The sequence below is a fragment of the Ctenopharyngodon idella genome, chromosome 24 (assembly GCF_019924925.1).
Source record: "Ctenopharyngodon idella isolate HZGC_01 chromosome 24, HZGC01, whole genome shotgun sequence".
Lineage (NCBI taxonomy): Eukaryota > Metazoa > Chordata > Actinopteri > Cypriniformes > Xenocyprididae > Ctenopharyngodon > Ctenopharyngodon idella.
The window spans coordinates 2,698,157-2,725,864 of record NC_067243.1 but is presented as its reverse complement, the minus strand read 5'-3'; the positions used below and the strand labels follow the sequence as shown (position 1 = coordinate 2,725,864).

General features: G+C 39.6%; 1 protein-coding gene across 1 annotated transcript; it reads left to right on the top strand.

Moving 5' to 3' along the window:
• Positions 1–171: 171 nt before the first annotated feature.
• LOC127507371 (receptor-type tyrosine-protein phosphatase beta-like) lies at positions 172–26,867 on the top strand. The gene is given in 33 exon segments (XM_051884413.1): positions 172–343; positions 2,395–2,796; positions 3,267–4,288; positions 4,825–5,092; positions 10,157–10,420; positions 10,912–11,178; positions 12,302–12,562; positions 12,676–12,942; positions 14,678–14,941; positions 15,038–15,301; positions 16,692–16,955; positions 17,080–17,343; positions 17,668–17,937; positions 18,029–18,292; positions 18,475–18,741; positions 18,863–19,050; positions 19,052–19,148; positions 19,465–19,743; positions 19,830–19,973; positions 20,065–20,338; positions 20,619–20,725; positions 20,806–20,911; positions 23,850–23,927; positions 24,116–24,133; positions 24,374–24,455; positions 24,543–24,633; positions 24,721–24,797; positions 25,043–25,177; positions 25,264–25,386; positions 25,469–25,632; positions 26,113–26,248; positions 26,400–26,520; positions 26,599–26,867. Coding segments are annotated over 33 exon segments (6,903 nt in total). The 5' UTR covers positions 172–291; the 3' UTR covers positions 26,622–26,867.
• Positions 26,868–27,708: the final 841 nt, after the last annotated feature.

The following is a 27,708-nucleotide window of genomic DNA, read 5'->3' as shown; positions in this document are numbered from 1 at the left end:
CAACTTGCATAATCTTGCTTAGTATTTCAAACATGCCAAGCAGACACTAGTTGTCAACACAGATCCAACTACAATATTTAATACAACTTATTTCAACAAAGACGATTAACCCAAGGCTGGTGTCTGAGGCGTTTGCGTGTAAAGATCCCTGTACTGTCACTAGCCTCACACTATTGAATAGAAGGAAACGGCGGTCAGTGACTTTTCCTTCCCCTGAAAGAGAATTTCCTCCTGAGCACTCGAACACTCATTTGAGCTCAGAGAAACCATTTCAGCTCGCTAACCAGTAACATGGAAATGCTCTTTCTCCTTTTATTAACACTGGAGCGATTTTCTGCATTGAGTGAGTATTAATATGATCATTCTTTACTCTTCTGGCTTGTTGAATTTGTTGGTTATAAGGAAAATCCAAGTGAAAACCTGATCTGCTTTGAACTGTTGTTTGAACTGTAGCTGGTTAGCTGAACTGATCAAGTGTGCGTTCATAACATTAACAGTGTATACATTCATAACAGTAATAACAGTATTATTCTCATTGTTATTATTATTATTATTATGTACATTGTAATTGTTGGCAATATCATTATTTTTTTATTTTGGATATTTTCATATTTATTTCCGAGTGTTTATAAGTTACTGAGCAGTTTAACATTATATAATGTTATTATTATTATTATTATTATTATTATTAATGGTGCTATTATAGTATATGATAAATCGTTACATTAAACTTAAATTTAGCCAATTTCAACACAGTCAATCTCTCACATTTCTAAAACAACCATCTATCAGTCATTTTAAGATCAGTGATAAAGCAGAATTAACTGATTAATATGAATAGCTAACATTAGTTATGTAACAGTAAGTAGAAAAAGATATCTTTTTTTTCTTTCTTTTTTTTGTTGTCTTGTATTTTAGTAGTGAGAATGTGTCAGTGTGGATTTATCACCTCACTTCCTATAGCTCAGGTCTGCTGTTTGTGTCGAGACGAGGCCTGAAGAATTTCTGACTTCTGTGCCCTGAACTCCTTCAGCTACTGTCACGACTGTCGCTTATTGTTAATTTACAACTTACATTTCTAATGTGTAAGTGGAACGGAAAAAAGCGAAAAATCTAGATGTGCATTTTTAAAAAGTTGGAACTTTTTTAACTTGAGCGCCACGTTTTTAGAATGTCAAGTGATACTATGAGCGAGACATTGCAAAAGACATGAGAGGCGAGCGCAACAGTTAAACACATCCGTCTAGCTGATGTTTATGCTTTTTGATTGATAAGGCCAGAAGTTATAACTGATGGCAAAGACGATTATATCATTTTTATTGCTAGTTAACTGTATAAAATGTATGTCCATCCAGCATTTAATGTCACAAAAACATTCAAACAGATTAGGCACAGAACAACTGTTATTTTTAACAGGAAGATAAAGCTGAGTGTCATCGGCATAGAAATGATATGATAAGTTGTGTTTCTGAATAATATGATCTAGGGGAATCATACATATAAAGAAAAAAGAAGAGGTCCCAAAATTAAACCCTGTGGAACACCATGAGGGATTTGACTTATATTGGCTACTGATCATTAAATTATCGTGAGTGGAATTTATGATAAGACTTTCTCACCTCAGACATAATTCAGGCTTCAGAAATGATGAAGCTGGGTATCTGCACAAGACTTTACAGCATAACAATCTTCCCCAGGATTGAGAAGATTCAGAGATATTGGTAACACTTTACAATACGGGTGTACTAATATGCATTAATTCATGCTTAAAGGTAGGGTAGGCAATTTCAGAGAGGCTAGCAATAGCAAGCTAGCTTTGAAAGCGTCGAATGCAATGATTGGATGAACATTTTTTGGCCCTGAGACTTCCACAGAAGATATATGTACATTTTTTTTTTAAGAGATTTTCAACCAGTAGGTCTGTAAAAAGGTGTTTATAAAAAAATTGCCTACCCTACAGTTAACTAATGCACATATAATCTTGAGTTAATGTATGAAGGAAACCATTCATTACTGGTTTAGTAAAGTTGTAACATAATGACATCTTTGCAAATCATTAGAATGATTCATTAAAGCAGACAACTGGGAGTTGAAATCCACAGCTTTGACCCATTGTAATTAACACATCAATTTACACTACTAGTTAATACTACTTACTAGTCCCTATGTTTTAATCCATGATGACACATTAAATTAATAGCAATTCATATATGACTTAATCTATTAATCATCTAGACTTTTTATGAGTTGCTGATTTGGCAATGGTTTAGTTCTTCATGAGTCATACGTTAATCTGTGCATTAGTTAAGCATGAGTTAATGCACCTGCATTGTAAAGTGTTTCTGAATTACTCAGAAAATCAAACTAACGCATGCAAACAATCTTTTCTGGCAGGTGGCTTTCTGATCACACAAACCAATAAAGGCTTGTGTCTGAGCACGGGTGCGAGTTTGGTGGTCCTGAGGAGCTGTAATGAGAGCGACCCGTCTCAGCAGTGGATCTGGACCAGCGCCAGGAGACTCAATCACATGCTGGAGTCCAGATGTATGTGGGTCGATCAGAGAGCTGCCGTCCCGCGCCACACTCGCCTGGTCAAACTCAGCGACTGCGACACCGCACCAGCGTGGAAGTGCTATGACAACCAAGGGATCTTTGGATTGGCAGAGACGTCGATGTTCCTGAAAAAGCAGGGAATGCGGGTGGTTGTCCGCTCTGAGCAAAGGTACTCAAACTGGTCTATGATGACGATGGACTCTAAGGGGAGACGGGTGACCACGTCTCTCTGCCCCACCACAGGTCAGCTGACTTCCTTTCCATCACATACAAGTTCACTTATATCTATGGAAGCTTGTACCATGGAATAAAAAAGTAATTGCGACTTTTTTTCAAAATTCGTACTTTTTTATTAGAATTTTGTTATTCTGACTTTATCATGCAATTCTGAGTTGATTTAAACTTGCAAATGTGAGAAATAAAGTCATAATTGTAAGAAATAAAAACACAAATTTGAGAAAAAAATTTCAATTACCCTTTTTATTTTTTATTCTGTGGTGGAAACGAGCTTCCATCTGTTAACACGTGCCTTGAGAATTAACATTTAGGTTGATTTGACTTGCATTTGGCATGCTTGAACAGTGAATCAGGCCTACAGTATAATACTATATACTATATACTGTTAACATAATCAATGAGGTTACTAACAGTAGCTTGATGAATTATACAAGACACCATGCTGCATAATGCTAACACCAGTCTCTTTTCATCAGGCCCATCCACAGTTTCAACAGTGAAATCCACAGGGGAAATTACCACTCTGACAGTCCCTCTCATTACTCAAAGCGGAGCGGTGACCCACCACAGCAACACCGTCAGAAGCAGAACTAAACGCACCGCCACCTCTGGTCTAGGTGATCTGATGACATTCACAGCCGAAACAGACCTTAATGAGGACCACACTCAAACGCTAGAGACAGAATCTCCCTACGATGGGACAGATGTGTCCTCCACTGCTCTGATGGTGACCAGAACCCTTCATGTACCTCAGAACTTCACCCAGAATAGGCTTCACATGAGCTCAGATGATTTGGAGCAGACCCATAACCCTCTGATTTCTCAGACAGGGTTCACGCTCTCCACAACAGATGCTGAGCCTTCAGTTTCCTCTGATGCAAGCACTGAAACTCAGACTGATTCTCACACAGAACCATCAGAAGATAACAGCATCAGCACTGAGGGACATCATGCATTGACTGAGAGCTCAACCAGAAGTTTACCAGTGTCAAACACAGATGGCGTGTGGACAAATGCCACAACCAAAAGCTCAAAGATCATCAAAGACGTTCAGACCATGTTGCCATTCAAAACCAGAACGACCCGAGCAATTACTGAAGTTCTTACCGATACGGATACTAGATCTGCTCCAAATACAGCCACCACTTCTGCTACAGATAGAGCGAGTACATCAACCACCCCGACAGCCCCGTACACATCTACACCTGCCCTGAACACAGACACATTCACATCAGCGACTGCAAAAACTACAACTTCAACTACAACTTCAACTACAACAACTACAACTGCAACTGAAATAACTACAACTGCAACAACTACAACTGCATCAACTACAACCGCAACAACTACAACTGCAACAACTACAACTGCAACAACTCCGACTACAGCTGTAGAAATGTCCACATCTACCACCGTCATCATCACCACTGCTGCTCCAAGCACCACAGCATCACTTCCACCATCTACAGTCACTCCTACAGTGGCCTCCACATCAACGGTGAGCAGTGACACGCTAGGTCTAGATTCTCACCGATCTGTTCATAGTCTTGTTTAATACTATCAAGAACTTGAGTCTTGAAGAATTCCTGCAAATACAACACCTGACGTGATTCACTAGATGACAGTTCACTATAGATATTTCAAATGCAAGGTTTTATTGGTAGTTTTGAAATCTGTCTACCAAGCGATGCCAAATTTTTCACATACTGTCTGGCAAAAATCTCAAACTCTAATCTGATTGGCTGCCTGCTTGTAACCGTAAGAAACTACAGGAAAATCAGTGCTGCCGTTCACAAGACTCTTTCACATGAGTCACATCAATGCACCGCTCAACACATTTACATTGATGCAACTTGTGTTGGTTCATGCATTCCCTGGGAATCGAACCCATGGCATTTCTAGCACAATGCTCTTCTGTTTGAGCTACAGCAGTGTTATGAAGAGATTTGAAATTTGATATCTGATATATGATTTTCATCATAGTCACTATCAGTTTCTCTTTTTAAAATTCTGTTGTATGTTTCTTGTTTGTAGCTTGAAACGACGGAGGCCGTCAGGTGTCTGGTCAACGTAACTGCAACGAGTATTCATATGGATTATTGTGTGATCAATTTCACAACACCTGGAAAATCCTGCAGCTTCATCATGGCCAACGCTTATCACTTCACGAGCTGTTCTGAAGACACGGAGCGACCCAACCATTACACATGCCTTATAAAGGGTCTGATTCCCGGAGATACCTATGCGTTTGAGATCATTTCTCAGATAGATGGCGCTCGCTTGAACATTACAGTTCAAACCGGTAAGACCTCTTACATTCCTTCATAGCTTTAGTTTTCTGAATCAGAAGATACCTGAGAACAGAAGTGTCTTGAACTGGAAGAGTGAAGTGTCCTTTAAATCTCTTTACGATAGCATGCAGTGATTTATGGTTGTTTTTCATTGTTCTTCTTGTTCACATTGATCTGGTGGAACACATTGTTCTGACAGATTTGATAAAGCACCTGCATTCACACAGTGTTTGTGAGCGTCTGTAGACATGCAGGATTTTAGTGTTTTTTCTCTCAAGTCTTGGCACTCGTGCAGAACAGTGCGTTCTCTCTCCGACTCGCGTTTCCTCACTCAAGGCATGTTCGGACTGCCAAGACAATAACATAAATGAATGTTCTCTGAGTTCATAGGGAGACATTCTCTGAACAGATTTTATTATGCGTGAACTCTATTGTTAATGGAAAGAGTATCAGTCATTTAGAAGAGAAGTGTGGTGGTGGGTAAGTTACTCAAAAAGTAATCAGTTCCTAATTATGTTTTCTTGATTGTACCTACTCTGAATAGTTCCTGAACATTCCTCATTTCTTAATACTCAATTTCTAAAACATATGAACAAGAATAGAAATTAAATTGTCCTCATAGTACATAATTTATACTGCAGTATTGTTACGGTTGTGTGGCTGTAATGGACGCACGACGTTAGAGAATAAACAGAAAGTCTTTATTTCACAATCTAATAATGAACACACAGGAGAAACATAAACACAAAGGAGACCGAACACAGAACTGAGGAAACTCAGGGCTTAAATACACGGGGAGAGTAATTATGGTAAAACAGAACAGGTGTGTAAATTAATTAACAACCAAGGAGACTAATTAGGGAACACAGGCAAACCAGAACAGGGAAAACAGAACCAAAACAGAACATACATGTTACAAGTACATTATAGTATAAGTAAATTATTACTTACACGTTTGAAAGTTTAAGCACTCAAAATTCGTCCTGTGAAAACCATTTTAAAATTGTACTTTAAAACCTTTTAGCAGCTCAATTTTTGTGAAATCAACTTCAAATTTGGAGCACAACTTGATTAGATGTACGACTTTGATTTTCTGGCAATTTTAGAGTTTATATTATTTTGTAAAATATATATTTTGCATAAAATAAAATAAAAAATGTTTAGTTCAAAACATTTGCTTGACAGTGAACCTGAACTTCTATACACTTTTTTGAAGCTGCTTTCACTTGTCTTCCTTAAAATGAGACCTGCTTTAGGTCTGTATTTCAAAGCATTCATGAACCACAAGCATTTGAGTTCAGATGCTTGTGTACAAATTTAAGTTAAGTTTTATTAAATTACACTTTATTTCAATGGTCCACTAGACTTTCTATTAACTACAATTAACTTTGCAACTACATGTCAACTAACTCATTTTACATGTCAACTAACTCAAATAATTTGCAACTAAATGTCAACTAACTCATTAATTTGCAACTACATGTAAACTAATTGATTTGCAACTACATGTCAACTAAGTCTAATTATTTGCAACTACATGTCAACCAGTGTTGGGTAAGTTACTTCAAAAAAGTAATTCATTACTAATTACATCATCAATGTTGTATTTAAAATACTTTTCTAATTACTCTGTCTGAAAAGTAATTTAATTACTCAATAAGTAACTTACTAATTACTTCTTAAAATCCCTATAAACCTTGACCAGATAGACAATAGAAAGGAAACTCTTTTAGTCAAACATGGAATAGTTTAGCCTTTTATAGCTTTTTAAAACATTTTAACTTTATTAAAACATACTATAATACTTTTATTTACTTTATAATACTTACATTTTTTTAGTAACAAATAGGGATGTCACTATACCAAAAATCTAGTAGTCGGTACCGATACCACCAAAAGTGCACAATACTCAATACCACGGTAAAAATATATAAAAATACAAATAAAACAATGCTATTTTTTTTTTTTCCCAGGTAGATCTAATAGTAGTAAGTAAAAATGCCACAGAAATTGAATAATCAGATATAAAATAAGTCTGAATAGTCATAACTGTATAAATTAAGTATAGATGAATCCTTATTAAAGCTTTTCTTTTGTTGTTTGATTATCATTTATAATACAGACAGCCAATAGTTGACAGTAGCTTGTTTTAAAGGCTGCTGTCACTAAGACCTAATGGACGGAGACAATATGCTGTTACACATGCTGTTCACATTCACATAACCAACGCGAATATACGCCAAGACGGGCATTTTGACATAACTGTGTGTGTATTTGAACGTTTATGTGTAATAAACCGCGAAAATCTGACGCTCGCGAGAGGCGGCTATGTGTGTGCGCTTTGGTCGAGAGCGCGCTGACTGAAGACCGTCTCTCAGAGAGCGCGCGCAGTTTTTTCTCTCTAGGACATAGCTTACATTTTACTGTAATGTTCTTGCCTACCTGTGTCAAAAAAGTGAAGTAATTGGAATATTTCCATTCTGCAAAACAGCCACTCGCTTCTGCCGACATCTTCAGACAGCGACGACGCAGCCGACTGGTCACGCGCAACTGCACTACAGCTAACGATTTTAAAGAGGCAGTGTTCACTTTTACCTTTAGACGACAAATTTAGATTTTAAATTCAATATTGATTTAAACAGAACTGTTGAACTAATTTACAGTATGTAACGCAAGTACATTATAAGTAACTGTAATTAAATTACCTAAAAATGAACAGTAATCCCTTACTTTACTTTTTCAGTGGATTAATAATTTAATTACAGTAACGCGTTACTTAGGAAGGTGTTACACCCAACACTGATGTCAACTAACTCTATTAGTTTGCAACTACATGTCAACTAACTCATCGATTTGCAACTACATGATAACTAACAGATTAAATTTGCAACTACATGTCAACTAACTCATTAAGTTGCGACTACATGTCAACTAACTCATTAATTTGCATCTATATGTCGACTAACGCTCATTAATTTGCAACTACATGTCAACTAACTCTCATTAGAGTATTAGTAGACTGTTAGGTTAGGGTTTGGGTTAGTAGAATAAGTTGACATGTAGTTGTAAAGTTACTTATAATCAGTAGAGTGTCTGTTAGGAAGCATCAGAGTAAAGTGTTAGCAGATATTAGGCAGACTAATGAGAGTTAGTTGACATGTAGTTGCAAAGATACTTATTGTTAGAAGAATCTCTAAAGTGGACCATCAAAATAAAGTGTTACAGTGTTACGTTTTTGGTTTCACGTCAAACTTGTAATAATTTGTACTAGTTAACCTGTTGGAAAAATCCTTTTACTCCTATTACACTCAGATGAAGGAGAAATCAATTCATCAGTCAACCAACAAGCTTTCAAAACAAACAGACACCTGATCACGTTCCAGTGAAGCCTGACCCCTGACCCCTAACCTCTCACCTCTGACCCTATCTGTACAAACTCATGTTTGGAGTGAACTCATTTAAACATTGATGAAAAACCAGGCCTTGAATGAGGTCGATCTGTGGGGATTGTGACCCAAATGAAACTTCTGTCCTCGTCACCGCGCTGTGCTCTTTTTCACGCAGTGACAGTGAATGGGAACTGAGGCTGTCATGCTGTCATTCATATGATTTGTGCACTATATTCTTAGTCATCTGAAGCCATGCAACAACTTCAATGTCTGGGTTGTGTAATGCTACTGCTTTATGAAATATAAGTCAAATTTGACTACAAATGAGCTTAGCATTTTAAGCTGAGTTACCATTTCATGCTGAGTTACTGTGGCTTTTTCAGACCGAGACAAAGGCAGGATCTTGGTGAATTAGGGTAGAGCTGTGTATCCTTTTCCTTAGCCAATACGAGACAAGGTTTGCTCATTTTGCACACTGTAATGTATAGCTGAACCATACAATAACTGCAGCTCCCAGCATGCACCCTGCATGTGTGCGTGTTGAGTGTCATTGCGGTTGGTACGTTGTCTGGGTTAAACCATCAGTGCAGAAAGTCTCTACAACAGACAGATGTGTCTGAACGGCACATATCAGTCCACAATAGGCGTCATGTTCCACAGGACACAGAAACACATCTAACCAGCTGTTGATTTCACTCCTAACCAAAGGCCATCAGCTTTTTTATCGTTTTTTCCAGGATATTTTCAGCTTGCCTCCTCCCTTCCTGCTTTACCAGACGACCCGCCTACATATCCTGCCTTTTACAGCCCATTATTACCCATGATGCACTCACACACTCATGTATTGTCGCATACACACACTCCTGAACTGTGTGTCTTCACCTCTGCTTGAGGAAACACTGGTGGTGAGATGATGGTGAATATATCACCAGTGCTGACTGAGTTAATTCTGTCATCATTTACTCATCCTCATGTCGTTCCAAAACTGTATGACACAAAAGATTTGTTTTGGTTACCACTGACTCCCAGACATTTCTAAAAATACCTTTTTATGTTTCACAGAAGAAAGAGAGTCATACAGGTTGAGAATGGCATGAGTCATTTTTGGCTGAATTAACCCTTTAATCCAGATGACTTTCTTCAGTGGAACACAAAAGCACATGTTGTTCTTTTTTCCACACGGTGAAACGGCACCTTTAAACCTGGACTGTCACAAGCGCTTATGTTGTTGTGAGGCGTATGTTGAGCGTATTGAACTCTGGTTCAGTTTCTCACACAAAGCTTCACAACTCCTGGTCATTGTCCACTTTCATTGTATGTTCTGCTAAACATCCCCTTTTGTGTTCCACAGAAGAATGAAAGTCATTTGGGTTTTTCATGACATAAGGGTCAGGAAATGATGACAGAATCTTTCTAGATTTTACCTCATTAAAAACCTGTTAACTTTCACCCACCTTTTTGAACATAGGTGTGAAAATGCACTCTCCAAAAATTAAAATGAAAGCTTTAAAATACAGATCTAAGGTTGGTCTCTTTTTAAAGAAGACGCTCAGCAGATTATTGCTGACATGAAAGAAGTTTAAGTTTAAGGTTAACAGGTTAAGTCACTAACCACAAAAGGCATGTGGTATAGTAGACCTCCAATGACATCAGGTAAATGTAATGACTCACTTGTCGTTTCTGTAGCTCCTGCTCCCGTCACATCATTGACTCTGCAGAGCGACGGCAGTCAGGACTCTCTTAAAGCCGTCTGGATTCCTGCAGTCGGATACGTGGACTCCTACCAGCTCTCTCTGTCTCCCCCTGGCTCCTCTGAGCCGGCCCTTACCCTTCCTAAAAACACGTCTCGGTGGGTTTTTAGCGGCTTAACACCTGGAAACATTTATCAGGTGTCGGTGAAGACGAAGAGTGGAGAACTAACAGCTGAGACCAGGAAGACAGGAAGAACAGGCAAGAAATATGATGAAAAACATTAAAAACATGGAGTCTGGAGAGCTTCAGTTAGACAGAAACCATTTAAAAACACTTACCACTAAAAAACTGGTTTTATATGAATACACAGATACTGTAGGATATGCATATATGAATAACAAATGATTCATTGCCTTGTTAACTAACAGGGAACGTTTCCACAACTTTCATTTTCCACAACTTTCAAAACAACTTTCACTAACATTTTGTAAAGGTGAAGATAAAACGTTCTTTAAATAACATTTATAGAATGTTCTTATAACAATATTTATATTTACTGAATGTTAACGTTCTTGGAATATTACAAATAAACATTCAAAGAATGTTTAAATAACATTCTAATCACGATTTTAATGTTTTAGAAACATCAGTAATGTTTTTAGAGCATAAGCTTGTTAGCTGGGAGCCAGTGGTTCATAGATAAATAAACTGAGCTTCTGTGTGTTGTTGTTGCGTCTGCTGCTCATCAGCTCCAGGACGGGCGGCTCATCTGAAGCTGGAGGCCCTGAATGAGAAGAGTCTGCGCTTGTCCTGGTCTCCTCCTGACGGCAGCTGGGATTTCTACCGGATCTTGCTGTTCAACGGCTCATCTGTGCTGATGAACCGCACCGTTGACAGGAATCTGCTGGAGTTCAGTTTCACCAACTGGACTCTGATTCCAGGCCGACTGTACAGAGCGTCTGTCAGCGTGGAGAGCGGAGATCTGAGCTCAGCCGCAGACTGCCATGGAAGAATAGGTGTGTGACTGATTCAACTATTTAAGTGAACTTGAAGTGAGCACACTTTCATAGCTGTTTATTAAAGGGGACCTATTATGCCTCTTTTACAAGATGTAATATAAGTCTCTGGTGTCTCCAGAATATGTCTGTGAAGTTTCAGCTCAAAATACCCCACAGATCATTTATTATAGCTTGACAAATTTGCCCCTATTTGGGTGTGAGCAAAAACACGGCGTTTGTGTGTGTCCCTTTAAATGCAAATGAGCTGCTGCTCCTGGCCCCCTTTCCAGAAGGGGGCGGAGCTTTAACAGTTCGCGCTTCGGTTGCTCAACAACAACAAAGCTGGAGAATCTCACGCAGCCAAAATGAGGATTGTCAGTAACGGTGTTCAGCCTTACATTGTTCAAACCGGAGTCGACACTGATGGAGAGACTCAGGAAGAAGTTACAACTTTTAGAATGAAACTGGACGTTTCTGAACGGTTAGTGGATAAATTTATGTAGTTGCTGTGGAGTTGATTCAACTCATCAACTAGCATGTGCCGTCATGTTCATCTTTTGTGTAAATCCAGTGTTGAATTGACCCTCGTTTGTGAAGCAGTCCAGCGTAAAATGACGGCATGACAACAACACTCTACTACAACAACTCTTCCTCTTCTCTAAAGCAGCCCAACATGGCCTCGCCCCCTTTGTTGTGTGTTCTCGGGGGCGGGGGTTATGTAAATTTTACATTTCTCATTGTAGTCCCTACCAGCCGTTTGTTGTAGTCCTTAAACAGAATTCTTTAAAAGAAAATATCTCCCTTTGCATTGAATTTTGAGCGTCGTAACTTTGCAGATGTTGTTTATGCTCAAACAGCAACATTACACACTAACTAAAGTTAAAAAAAAAGTGAAATCATAATCAAGGACCCCTTTAACACACTTCTAAAAAGTGAACTGAAAATTTGACTTGACTATGAGCACACAATGCTCCCGAACTGAAGAATATATATTCTTTTTGTAAATGAATCCCAGCCTGAACATGCTGAACGGATTCACTCAAATATAACTAGCACAATTAACTGTGTCCATAACTAGAGACCAGGATAGTTCAGACCAGGCATATGAGACATGAAATATTCCTTGTTCCTCTCTGTTTAGCTCCCCGGCCCGTTCAGTCGCTGAACATCCGTCACAGTAGCGAGACGTCTCTGAGCGCTGTGTGGAACCGTCCTGTCGGCGAGTGGGACAACTACACCGTCCTGCTGAGGCACGGAGACACGACTGTGGACAGAAGGACATTAGATCATGATGTTCAGCAATGCAGCTTCAACAACCTGAAGCCTGGACACACCTACACGATCACTGTGACAACCAATAGAGGAGATCTGAGTAGCTCCGCCCACGTCACAGGAAACACCAGTGAGTCATTCAGATGTCCAGTGTGGAGCTTTATTGAACTTTAAAAAAGCTGCAGGGTTCTGGTTGATTTGTAGTCAATGTACTGAACTGTATTTGTGTGTGTGTGTGGTCAGTCCCTGCACAGGTCACACACCTGCGGGTCAGTAATCAGGGCAGCACAGATGCTCTGCAGGTACGCTGGGATGGGGCGGTCGGAGAGGTGGATCTGTACCGGGTGCTCCTCATCCACGACAGCGTGGTCATGAAGAACGAAAGCGTGCCGCCCAACGTCACCTCCTACCACTTTCAGGGCCTGCGGTCTGGTGCTCTGTACAGGACGGTGGTGACCACCATGCACAGGAACACCCTCTCACGCCAGACGGTGGCTGATGGACGCACAGGTGCCGCACACACAACATCACACACAATCACACACACAGGGTGCTTATTACACAAGAGTAACAGTGTAATAAGTGAGGCTGGCATGCACTGCACTTAAAGAAAACTGAACGCTGTGCTTAGTTTCTTCAGAATGTCAGTGAGGTTTTCTTGAAGGATGACACAGGTATGCTGAACTTCACACGCACTCTTATCTGGAGCTGCAGGAATGCTCCTGGAATTTTCAGGAAGCCTTGAATATGTCAAGGTCATTTGTGCGACTTCCTGCAGGGAATGTTGTTGTGGAGGGAGGATGTTGTTCTCTTTTGAGCGAACAATCATACTTAAACTCAACATTTTTTTATTGTTACCAAAGTTACAAGTAGCTTGTCTTCAGAGTCACTCGTAAGTTTAGACATTGATACTCCTCAACATTACATCTTTATCTTATATTTAAAAAAAAAAAAAAAAATCATTATTAAATTATTTAAACAATTATATAAATCTGAATATGTCATTTATAGTCAAGTCAAATTTATTTTATTTTAACACGTTATTCAATACAGATTGTTTCAAAGCAGCTTTACAGGGTTAAATGGGAAGTAAATGATCAGTGACGCAAACAGAATTCAAGTGTTGATTCAGTTCAGTTCAGTAACTGTGTATGAAATGAGTTTAATTCGGTTATAAGCAAATTTAAATTAATTTGCACATAAATATATCATTAAATTTGCAGCAGTGATTGCCTTAAAGGGTTAGTTCACCCAAAAATGAAAATAATGTCATTAATTACTCACCCTTGTGCCGTTCCACACCCATAAGACCTTCATTCACCTTCGGAACACAAATTGAGATATTTTTGTTGAAATCTGATGGCTCAGTGAGGCCTGCATAGCCAGCAATGACATTTCCTCTCTCAAGATCTATTAATGTACTAAAAACATATTTAAATCAGTTCATGTGAGTACAGTGGTTCAATATTAATATTATAAAGCGACGAGAATATTTTTGGTGCGCCAAAAAAACAAAATAACGACTTATTTAGTGATGGCCGATTTCAAAACACTGCTTCATGAAGCTTCGGAGCGTTATGAATCAGCGTATCGAATCCGTAGTTCGGAGCGCCAAAGTCACGTGATTTCAGCAGTTTGCCGGTTTGACACGCGATCCGAACAGTGATTCGACACGCTGATTCATAACGCTCCGTATCTTCCTGAAGCAGTGTTTTGAAATCGGCCATCACTAAATAAGTCGTTATTTTGTTTTTTTTGGCGCACCAAAAATATTCTCGTCGCTTTATAATATTAATATTGAGCCACTGTACTCACATGAACTGATTTAAATATGTTTTTAGTACATTAATGGATCTTGAGAGGAAATGTCATTGCTGGCTATGGAGGCCTCACTGAGCCATTGGATTTCAACAAAAGTATCTTAATTTGTGTTCCGAAGATTAATGAAGGTCTTACGGGTGTGGAACGGCATGAGGGTGAGTAATTAATGACATTATTTTCATTTTTGGGTGAACTAACCCTTTAAGACTACAAGAATGTTAAAGTTCAAAATTGCAGTTTGTGAGCCATAACATCTGAGGAGTTTATGGCTGTGTTTGGAATAGCATTTGTAATAATAGGGTTTAATATAACTTACAACTGCATATTCACATTTAATCATTTAGCCAGACAATATTTATATGTAATAATATTGAAAACATTTTGCAGTGATGGTTTATATAGGTGCATGTTGTGTGTCGCTTAGTTCCAGCCGCTGTGAGAGACGTGACGGTGAGCAACAATGGGCGTATGGACTTCCTGAGTGTGTCGTGGAGAGCAGCTGAAGGAGACGTGGACAATTACTCTGTCACTCTGAGAGATCAGGAGAGAACGGTTCATACGCTCATTGTGTCTAAGTCCAGTACAGAGTGTGTTTTTAAGTCTCTGGTGTCTGGATGTCTCTACAACATCTCCATCACCAGCCGCAGTGGAGAGTATGAAAACCACACCATAGTTCAGGAGCGCACACGTAAGAATGTTCATAAGCAGTTTTGTCCAATTTTAGTTACTGTAATGGAGGTGTTTGCAGTTGGTTTTCACATTATTCTATGTTTCTCTGCTCTAGAACCTTCCACAGTGTTGAACCCTACAGCCACACACATGGCTCGTGATGACCATCTGAGGGTTTACTGGCGCCACGCGGCTGGAGACTTTGACTACTATCATGTCTCCATCAAGCACAACAACATCTTCCAAAAGAACAAGACGGTCCCCAAGACTCAGAATGAATGTGTGTTCAGTGAGCTGGTACCAGGCCGTCTCTATACTGTGATCGTCAGTACATGGAGTGGGAAATATGAGTCTAGTGTCTCAACTCATGGAAGGACATGTAAGTATGCCTATGCTGGTTTACTGTAGTTCTGAAGAACCATAGCTCATTTTACTGTAGTTCTGTAGCTCCATATTTCATTTTACTGTATTTCTGAAGAACAGCAGTTCATTTTACTGTAGTTCTGAAGAACAATAGTTAATTTTACTGTAGATCTGTAGCTCCATAGTTCATTTTACTGTAGTTCTGTAGCTCCATAGTTCATTTTATTGTAGTTCTGTAGCTCCATAGTTCATTTTACTGTAGTTCTAAAGCTCCATAGTTCATTTTACTGTAGTTCTGTAGCTCCATAGTTCATTTTACTGTAGTTCTTAAGAACCATAGCTCATTTTACTGTAGTTCTGTAGCTCCGTAGTTAATTTTACTGTAGTTCTTAAGAACCATAGCTCATTTTACTGTAGTTCTGTAGCTCCGTAGTTAATTTTACTGTAGTTCTGAAGAACCATAGTTCATTTTACTGTAGTTTTGTAGCTCCATAGTTCATTTTACTGTAGTTCTGTAGAAGGGGTATTTCCTCAAAGGAGGCAAGGAACTCAGTGCTTTCTCAAAAAAAAATGGATAAGAAAATAATCCATATTATAAAAATAAAACAATGCAAAATGACCAAATGTGACATTAAAAAAAGTGTTTATAAATCATGTTTTTCTAAAGTAAGTCTGTATTTTAGTTAGTCTGTAATTTAGTTAACTGTAATTATTTTGCTTAATAGTTTAGTTACCACAGTTCTGCAGTTAATTAGACCATAGAATTGTTTACTGTAATTATGTGGTTTAGTTTACTGAAGATATTTGGCTCTGTAGTTTAGTTTACTGTAGATACATTGATTTGTAGTTTGCTGTAGTTATGTTATTCTGTAGTTTAGTTTACTGCAGTTATGTTGTTCTGTAGTTTAGTTTATGGTAGTTCTGTAGCTCTGTAGTATATTTTACCATAGTTCTGTAGTGTAGTTTACAGTAGTTCTGTAGCTTTGCAGTTTTGTTTACCACAGTTTTGTAGCTATGTAGTGTAATTTACGATAGTTCTGTAGCTCTGTAGCGTATTTTACCATAGTTCTGTAGTGTAGTTTACAGTAGTTCTGTAGCTTTGCAGTGTTTACCATAGTTCTGTAGCTCTGTAATGTATTTTACCATAGTTGGTAGCTCTGTAGTTTAGTTAACTGTAATTGTTTTGCCTAATAGTTTAGTTACCACAGTTCTACAGTTAATTAGACCATAGAATTGTTTACTATAATTCTGTGGTTTAGTTTACTGAAGATATTTGGCTCTGTAGTTTAGTTTACTGTAGTTACATGGATTTGTAGTTTGCTGCAGTTTTGTTGTTCTGTAGTCTAGTTTATGGTAGTTCTGTAGCTCTGTACTTTAGTTTACTATTATTCTGCTCTCTCTCTCAGTGCCAGCAGGAGTGAGGAACCTCTCACTAGCTGACAGTGGCACAGAGGATCTGCTGGTGACGTGGGTCTCTGCTCCTGGAGATGTTGATCATTATGAGGTTCAGTTGCTCTTTAATGACATGAAGGTGTTTCCACCCATCACACTGACCAGCAGCACTAACAGATACCTGCTCTCATCACTCACTCCTGGAAGACTCTACAAAATTGTGGTGTCCACCTTCAGCGGACCAAACCTCAGTGTGCAGTATATCAAAGGCAGAACAGGTACATCTCACTGTTGCATGTGGATATCGGAGAAATATGGTAGTATAACAGTTGAAAAATGTGATTTTTCATTGTAGTTATCTTGCAAAATCTTAAAGGTTGTGCTGTTTTCTTTATATTTCAGTTCCCAGTAAAGTGAAGAACATTCATATCAGTAATGATGGTCAGAGCAGCAGTCTGAGAGTGAATTGGACTCCTGGACAGGGTGATGTGGACCAGTACAATGTGTCCCTGTCTCAGATGGGCGGTCGGGCTGAGGAGAGACCAATCCCTAAACATGTGAATGAGATGAGTTTCCAGGGTCTGTTGCCAGGACAGCAGTACACAATAACCATTACATCAATCAGCGGATCTCTTATCAATAACAGCACAGAAACAGGACGAACAGGTGAAATAACAATTTATGGTATTTTTCCATTGGTGTCTTTTATCGTATTGTTGTTGCTGTTGTTTTATAAAAGTAGTTATCAAGCCTTCATTTTTAAGGCTTTACACACATGCCTGTCAACATCATGGTAAAATCAGTGGGAGTGGCTTATTGATTAAATGTTCCGACACTGTACTGTGTTTTGAATTATTCTGTCAATATAAATACTGAAACATTCAGTTTAAGCCTACTTAAACCTATTTCTAAATTCAGACAGATCAATATAATCCAAGCATCAGTTTGATCTATTACTAATTTCCTTTAACTCCTCTTGAAACCCTGCAGTTCCCTCATCGGTGACGGCTCTACAGGTGGAGAACCAGCGCAGCACGTCCAGTCTGTTGGTGTCGTGGCAGGCGGGTCGAGGAGTATATGACAGCTATCGGCTGCAGCTTCTGGATGAGAGAGGAACTCTGGTGTCTAATAGCTCTCAAACCGCAGAAACCAGTCAGCATTATTTCAGACAGCTCACTCCAGGGAAAAAATACCGCATCTTGATGCAGACCATCAGCGGAGGAATCAGCAGCAAAGATGTCATTGCTGAGGGCAGAACCTGTGAGTAGATTGTCTTTATCTCAGTTTTAACATGTGATAATACAGCAGATGAACTGGCCTGTTACAGTGTCTGAACATGTGTTTGATGTAGGTCCAGCATCTGTCAATAACCTGTCCATTTTAAGCAACACGACCACAAGCCTGTCGTTCCGCTGGGCTCCGCCGGATGGGGAGTTTGATGGATTTGATGTTTTTCTGTATGATGGAGATGAAAGCTTGCATGATCAGAAATCAGGAATGATGATCATGCAGGACTGTTCTTTCCATAACCTTCAACCAGGGACGCTCTACAAGGTGGTTGTTCTAACCCGCAGTGGAGATCAGACCAACGACACATCCATCTGGGCCCGGACAGGTGAACAACATACACAAATTTGTTTTTTAGTGTAGTTATCGTGTACAGAAAACATGATCATATATTCATCACAGTTACTATTTTGTTCACATTTGACCAAGAAAGTCAAGTCAACAGATACTGTAAAACCTGTAGTAAATGTCCATACTGTAATCAGTAGCTTGGTTAAACGTGTTTTGTAGTTCCCGCGGCTGTGACGTTCTTGCGTGCTGACAGCAGAAGAAGCTCTGAGAGTCTGTGGTTGAGCTGGAAACAGGCCGGGGGTGAAGTGAGCAGCTACACCCTCCTGATCTACAACCCCAATGGGACTCAACAAGCAGAGCAGAGTCTGGGACCAGAGAGCATAAGTCATGTGTTTCAAAGTCTGGTGTCTGGACGACTCTACCAGGTTGTTGTCCTTACACACAGTGGAGATCTCACTAACATGGCAACTACTAACGGCAGGACGGGTAAGAGCTATCTTAAAAGACCTGAAGATAGGTCATTGGTAGAGTTTCCTTCATCATAAACGTAGAATCAGTACTTTTTAATTGTAGTACTGATTCACTTTACGGCTTTGATATGTTGTAGACCCCAGGCCACCGGTCTCATTCTCCTTTGGAGAAATCACTAACACCTCACTGGAGATGACCTGGAGTGGTCCAGAAAACACGGATTATGATGACTTTGACCTTCAGTGGAGCCCCAGGGACCATCTGTCCGTGTTCAACCCCTACCACAGCCCCACATCTGGCAACCGTATCCTTAAAGGGATGTACCCCTGGCCGGCAGTACAACATCAGCCTGCGTACGGTCAGCGGTGCTGGAACCAACAACCCCACCTACAGCCTTCCCATCTACAGGAGCATCAGGACAAGTCAGTGACACACATGTATAAGAATTAGTTTATCAGTCCTCTCTGCATGTCCCAACCAGTCGACATGAAAGAAGTTGCACTAGGCTTCTCTTCCCTATTTTGATGTATATCTGAGTGAAATGGCTTCTAGAACAAGAACAAATGTAGGCCAGAGCTTGATTCTGTCCATGAGGAATTGATTAGATGGTTGTGGTTTGCTATTGGTCGATCTCATATGAGTGACAGGTTGTCCCAAGTATCTAATGCTTAATAGTACCGTAGGTATGGCACTAGTTCTGGTCACTAGTGAACTTTATGCGTTTTTTCCTGTCTTCAGAGCCCGAGCGTGTTCAGAGTCTGCACTGCCGTCCTCAGAACTCCACAGCCATTACCTGTTCCTGGAATCCGCCAGAAGCTGACTTTGACTCGTACACCATCGAGTGCTCGAGAAAGGACACTCAGAAAATGGTGTACTCACAGCGTACGGTCAAAGAGAACACCGTCTATCTGATCAAAGATCTGGAGCCTCATAAACAGTACATGGTCTCCGTCAAAGTCATCTCTGACAGCATGACCAGCGAGGCGGTCATGGAAAATGTGGTCACAATGATAGACCGTGAGTTAGGGCTTTTCATTTGATATAAATGATCAATTTCTGTCAATAATGTTTACTGAATAGGCTTGTTGTTCATGTGTTCTCAGGTCCACCTGTGCCCTTGACTCGAGTTGATGGGAATACAGTTCAAATCACCAAGTCAACCATATTTTTCCAGTTCAACTGCAGCTGGTTCAGTGATATCAATGGCGCTGTGAAATTCTTCACCATCATCGTAACCGAATCTGATGGTTGGGAGACATTTTTCCATCTTTTCAGCATTATGCACAGATCGTCTCCTTACACAACAAAAGTAATGCAATGATCCCTCTCTTTGGTTAGATCCAGACAGTGAAAACCAGCAGCCATACCAACATCATCCTCTTCCCTCATACCTCGACTACAAATCCAACAGCTCTATCAAAACGTATCAGACCAGATACTTCCGTAGCCACTGTGACGAGAGCCAGAGCACAATGCAGGAGTTTGAGATTCATCTGGGATCGGGCATGGAGAGTCTTGGAGGACGGTGTGATCAGAAAGAACCATTGACTGATGCAGCTCAGGATCAGTCGATCTTCTGCGATGGGCCATTGAAACCCAAGACAGCATACAGGTGATGGTCACTCAGTAGCCTGTGCTGTTGGTTGATAGTATGGTGTTCCTACTTGACCGATGTGTCCAAAACTTGACTCATGTATCAGGAGATGGATCAGGGTTAAACCTAACCTTCCCCTCACAGTTAGCCCTCGAACACATATGATTCTAGGCTGGTCACATCTGTGAAGGTTATGTGAAGGTTAAATGCTTGCCAATGCTGCCATCACACTAATATTTGAATCTGCAGTTGGGTTATTGTTGGTGATCTTTTCAACTGTTTGTCTTGTGATTTTCAGACTCAGTGTTCGAGCGTTTACGAAACTGTTTGATGAGGATCATGAGGAGTTTCTCTCTCCACTCTACACTGATACGTACCTGTCCAAGCCCTTCATGACAGACGCAGGTATTACACACGGCTCGGCCATACTGAAGGATGGATCGGTAAGATGTGTTTGTTAACTCTTCCTATCTGTGTGTGTTCAGAGCCGTTGACTGGGGTCATCGAAGGGGTTAGCGCTGGACTCTTCCTCATCGCCACCATGGTGGGATTAATTATCCTGCTCATTTGCAGACAGAAAGTCCACAAAATGTGAGTCCATCTTTATTAGTACATCAAATCTAAAGCTCAAATACAATCAGTGCTGTCCTAAACATCATCAAGTAACATGACGTGAAGGTCAAGTATTGTAACCCATACGCAGAATTTGTCCTCTGCATTTAACCCATCTAGTTAGTGCTTTCACATTAGGAGTAGTGAGTAGTGAACACACACACTGCAAACCTTGGACACACACACAAGGAGCAGTGGGCAGCCAATCACTGTGTGCTCAAGGACACCTCAGTCATTTCCTGTAGGTATTGAGAATCGAACCCACAACCTTCAGGTTACCAGTCTCTCTAACTATTAGGCCACGACTGCCCCAAGGTTTTTCAGGGGTAGAAAGAAATTCGAAATACCTTTACAGTGGTATACTTTTAGCGAATATCCATTTAGCAAACAACGTTTAGATGAATATGTAAATATGTTCTGCACAATCCTCTCAATATCAAAATAAACACACAACAAAGCATTTGATCATAGCGATGTGGATGTTTGCAGCAGCTCTGTGATTCGACACTCCAGTCAAGTAAAGTCGCTTTACACCGCGTTCCAAATTATTATGCAAGTGACATATCAGTAAGATTTCAGTAGAATAAACATTCAGATTTTAGTTTTTCTAAGAAAATGTTTGTTTTTTTATTTATCCATGTCTTTTTAGATAACTGGTATCAATCTCAGACAAAATAATTTGCCAGGTCTATGGAAACCCTACTTAGAGGATGTTCCACATTATTAAAGCAAGTCACAGTTCTCATGCAATATGGAGAGGAAGAAAGATCTTTCTGAAGATGAAAAGCATGAAATGGTGCAATGTTGTGCAAAAGGCATGAAAACAACTAATATTGTGTGAAAACTGAATGGAGATTATCAAATTATCATAAGATTTGAGAGTGATTTAGAGCACAGCAGAACTCGGTCAGATAAAGGCTTATTAATGAAAGTTCCTGTCAAAAAAAATTATTGTATTAAAAGGGCAGCTATAAAAAAAAGCCATTGTTGAGCAGCAAACAGGTATTTGAAGCTGCTGGTGTCTCTGGAGTCTCAAGAAGCTCTCTATGCAGGCTGGCAGTTGTGCGTAACGATGCATTTCAGCCACTCCAAACCAAAGCTCACAAAGAGAAAAAATTACGATGGGTGTAGAAATACATTTTCAAACAGTTTTATTGCTGTGGTGTTTTTTTGCAGCATGGGATAGTGCATAGTGCATTGTATTTCAGAAGGCACTATCCTCCTTTTTATACCATAGCTGAAAATGGCCAGTTATGAGCTCCACATATCTTGCAAAAGTCATTTTAATACCCTCAGAGACCCTAAAGGGACCTTCCATCTCACTTCCCAATATTCCAGCCCAAATCATCACCCGCTAGATCCTTGCTGACATCGCAGTCTTGTGGGAACGTGGTGGCCATTCACCAACCATCCAGAAATCCATCCATCTAGACCATCCATTGTAGTACAGCATTAGTCAGTGAATAAAACTATTTAAAAATGTATTTCTAAACCCACTGTGAATGTTTCTCTTTGTGAGCTTTGGTTTGGAGTGGCTGAAATGCAACTTTACGCAGAACTGCCAGCCTGCATGGAGAGCTTCAGCAGCTTCAAATACCTGTTTGCTGCTCAACACTGGCTTTTTTATAGCTGCCCTTTTAATACAATAAATTTTTTTGACAGGAACTTTCATTAATAAGCCTTTATCTGACCGAGTTCTGCTGTGCTCTAAATCACTCAGAAATCTTATGATAATTCGATAATTTCCATTCAGTTTTCACACAATATTAGTTGTTTTCATGCCTTTTGCACAACATTGTACCATTTCATGCTTTTCATCTTCAGAAAGAGCTTTCTTCCTCTTCATATTGCATGAGAACTGTGACTTGCTTAATAATGTTGAACAACCTCTAAGTAGGGTTTCCATAGACCTGGCAAATTATTTTGTCTGAGATTGATACCAGTTATCTAAAAAAAAACATGGATAAATGAACAAACAAACATTTTCTTAGAAAAACTACTATCTGAATGTTTATTCTACTGAAATTTTACTGATATGTCACTTGCATAATAATTTGGAACGCGGTGTAATTTATACAGCACTTTATACAATAGATTTCTTTAAACCAAACAGCTTTACAATATTAAACATGAAAAACAGTGTTGCTTTTAAATGAGAATTACACTTCAATTTCTACTATAAAGCTGCTCTCCAGTATATATGTTTTCATTGCTTTTACGCTTTTTTACACCCTTCCCTCGCTAATTTCCCTCTGCCTCATTCACTCAGATGTACATCATTGCTTACGTTGCACGAGTGTCCACTACTAATGACCTAGTTACTGTTGTGATGTAATTTCTATAGCACATTGTGGTCTATGTGTTGCATTGTGGTCTATGGATCTACCTGAAGTGTACATATTGAGTATACTCGCTCCCTCTGTCAAAATCGAGGGGTTGATGTTCTGTCCAAATAAACTTCCTCGTCCACTTGACGAAGTTGAACGCACTTCAAAATGACGGCGAAGATTCTTCCAAGGGGAAGTTCTTAGGGAAGTTCACGAGTGTGTATCTAAAAGTGGAGTTAAGTGCAGCCTTACAACATGTTAACACTGCCGCAACAGCTAAAAGCTGTCCAGACTGGAAGCAAGTAGTGCAAATCCATTCGTCCTTCGTATCAAAATTCGTATCAGAATTAGAGTGCTTGGAGTACGTCACAAATAGAACTGTTCATCAGTTTACTGTAGGCAATTTGACGTGTTGTATAGTGTCGCGCTGCATCCAGTGTAGACAGCATCACTGATTATAATGGGTTCTGTTTGCTTTTGTTGCGTCATGTCGCACTGGCTTAGTATTGACTATATATTATATATATTCGCTTATTGTAGTATCAGGAAGTCTTTATTATTTAGTGATAACAGGTCTTTGTCTTTTCCAGGAGTGCACAAGAGCCTGTGGTTAGAATGAGTTTGAGAAGAGAAAGACCATCTTCAGGATCACACGTCATTGTTAGAGGGTACGAACAACTGCATTTATATTATCAATAAAGCTTAAACTAGCAGTTTATGTGATTTTCATTATAAAAAATATATTTCATACATCAGGAAAAAACTTATTATACTTTTATAAATACTATACTATGTAAGTTCATTGATTTTAAAAGCATAAATTCTTATAACTATGTTATTTTCGTCTGTGTTTTAGGAACCGCCGTGTCTCGAGGTACTGCACTGCATCACATCATTTTGATCTACACAGTAACTGCACACTGCATTAAGATTGATGCTCCTAAGTCACATTACAATTGCGTGCATTTATGTTATATTTATGTATTATAACTGAGCAAATTTTTAGGGACATATATTTTCAAAATGACATTTTCAGTATACTGTATGTTCTTTGAATGAGCTCTGAATATTTCCATTATCTATTGTAAGATAGTGTTGTCTTTTTCAAATACAGCCCCATCAGTATCTCAAATTTTGAGGCACATTTAACTAAACTTCGAGCAGATTCAAACTACCTCCTTTCTGAGGAATATGAGGTAAAATATCCTCCTTATTTCTTAATGTGATATTCAACAGGATTCATGTTTCAGATTTAACACAGTAACTCTTTGTTTTGCTTCCAGGACCTGAAGGATGTTGGTCGAAACCAACCACAAGACTCGGCGTTACTGCCTGAAAACAGAGGCAAAAATCGCTACAACAATATACTGCCTTGTACGTCTACACAAGTACCTATACAAATCAGAGTCTTTATTAAAAAATCAATATATTTTTTTCTAAAACGGTGGTTTATTTTGACAGATGATTCCACTCGGGTGAAGCTGTCCTACGTTGACGATGACTCCTGCTCGGATTATATTAACGCCAGCTATATTCCTGTAAGATCTTTGGTCATGGAAGTACATTAATGACAAAAGGCAAACGTCTTAGAAAAAAAAATTAAGTTTTTTAGCATACATTTTGTGAGTTTAACATGGTTGTGTAATTAAGTACATATTTCAATTAAAAATCATGATTTCATCATTAAAAATACAGTAAACAGTGGTAGATACAGTTTGCATGAAATCATAAAGTATCTATCCAATGACACTTGACCAAAGGTATCACATGGTTTCTTTTAAAGGGCAATAACTTTAGACGGGAGTACATCGCGACTCAGGGTCCTTTACCCGGCACTAAAGACGACTTCTGGAAGATGGTCTGGGAGCAGAATGTGCACAACATAGTTATGGTGACTCAATGTGTTGAGAAAGGAAGGGTATGTGGAAATGATCACGTACGATTCTTCTCCTGAGGCTCTTTTGGCATCAACTCAGTGAATTTGAGTTTCACTCTCTTATTTAGGTGAAGTGTGACCATTACTGGCCGTTCGATCAGGAGGCGCTGTACTACGGCGATCTGATAGTCCAGATGCAGTCGGAGTCTGTGCTGCCGGAGTGGACCATCCGAGAGTTCAAGATCTGTAATGTGGGTATAATCGTCGTCTTTGTCCCTCACACATGAACTCCAATGGGAACGCAGTTATGATCTGTGTGTGATGTGTGTGCAGGAGGAACACCTGAGCTACTCCAGAGTCGTGCGTCAGTTCCACTACACCGTGTGGCCGGATCACGGAGTGCCAGAGATCACGCAGTCGCTCATTCAGTTCGTGCGAACCGTGAGAGACTACATCAACCGGACGCCCTTCTCTGGAGCCACTGTAGTGCACTGCAGGTGAACAGCTGAGGCATTATTACAGCATTACCTTCCTCGCAGTCTGATGAAGTCCATGAATCCACCTCATCCCAAATGGAAGTGTCTGCAGACGGCTGTCAGTCCAAATGCCTGTAAAAGTAATATAGAGTTCTGCTCGTGGAGATCTACTGTACTTACAACTTTAGAAAATCCAGTACATAGACAGCAGAAAACAGCGTCTTCTTGACATGAACAACACGAACCAAACTCTTCCAGTCTCAGTGTTTGAGGGCGGGGCAAAGCAGACGCTGGTCAGCCAATGAAGACCATAGGCTGGCATTATGCAAATTATTTACGTAGTTTCTGACGGTTCAGAATTGCTTCTTTCTTTTGAGGGACAATAACTCCATTTATCTGCACTTTCATCGTTTACATTCACAAACAGCTTTATTACATTAAGTATTAAATAAATACTAAATGCTGGAAGAGTGAGCGTTTCATTGTGTTTCTGTCGGACAGTGCTGGAGTGGGCCGCACCGGGACCTTCATCGCTCTGGACAGAGTCCTTCAGCAGCTGGACACCAGAGACACGGTGGACATCTACAGCATTGTGTTCGATCTGAGGCTTCATCGCACACACATGGTGCAGACGGAGGTGAGGCACTACTGCTTCTGAAACACACACAACACATACGGGTTACTTTATATTTCCATGGTCCACTTCAGACTACTAACTATAAGTAAATTGTCAAATGCATGTCAAATAACTTTGAAATCAAACATATTTGTCATGTGTGTTGCACTAGTGCCAGTACTCGTACCTCTATCAGTGTGTGCGAGACGTGCTTCGGGCCAGAAAACTGCGCAGTGAACAGGAAAACCTCTTGTATCCCATCTATGAAAATGTGCATCCGGATCAGCACAGAGGTTAGTGTGCTGCTGATGTGTGTGTGATGAGCAGGTCTTCTCTGATATCTAACTGATAGCTTGTGTTTCTTCATACAGATGTGATCTACTCCAAACGCTGATCTGCAGGAGGATAAAAAAGAGTCCAAACACTTTAATGTCAAACACATTTGTAAAAACTGATCTGAAATGAATGTAATATGAAGGTAATATGCTATGTTTATACCTAGATGTAACAGAATTATATAATGTACATATGTTATTCGATATTAATTCAGAGTCTATGCTAATTCTTGCATAATATAATGCGCATCACTAATTAAAAGTTGTAGCTTATTTTATATGAATAAAAACATTATGAAACAACAGTATGATGTGTTTTCCTGTACATCGCAGATGAAAGTGTTAAACAGCATTGTCACAGGGATGTTTGAATGTCTTTGATATGACATTCCTACATTAAGGATCAATGCATTTAGCAAACGCTTTTAACCAAAGTGACTTGCAAAAGAGGAACAAAAGCAATTTGTCAAGAGCCAACAATATCTGTTAAGCGTGTGCTGTCTTGTGAGGTCGGACGAGGCCAGAAGAGCTAGCATATCCAAAGTAAATTGCATGCTGTTCTTAAACCATTTGGAGTATATGCATGGTTTTGGTCTCTTTTGAAAGGTATGTGTACCGCAGGCGGTAACAGGTTAAGTGATATCAACCACTTCTCTGAAAGCATGTTTAATTATGTTTGTCATAAAAAAAATATGAAAGATTATCGAATTACTTAAATGCTTTACAGATGCTTTAATTTACACTACCGTCCAAATGTTTGAGGTCAGTCAAACAGGTTTTTGAAAGACATGAATATATAGTTCAGTCATGAAACTCTTCTTGGTTCACCTAAAGCTGATTGGTCATCCAATCGTTTTGTTTGTTTTTTCTATACGTAACCTATTTGTTCCTGACTTTGAATCGGATCGGTTCACTGCAGCATGCCATTTATTTGACCATTCTTCTAGAAGCGCATTTGTGAGGTCAGGCAGTGATGTTGGCGAGAAGGCCTGGTTCACAGTCTCCGCTCTAATTCATCCCAAAGGTGTTCTATCGGGTTGAGGTCAGGACTCTGTGCAGGCCAGTCAAGTTCCTCCACACCAAACTCGCTCATCCATGTCTTTATGGACCTTGCTTTGTGCACTGGTGCGCAGTCATGTTGGAATA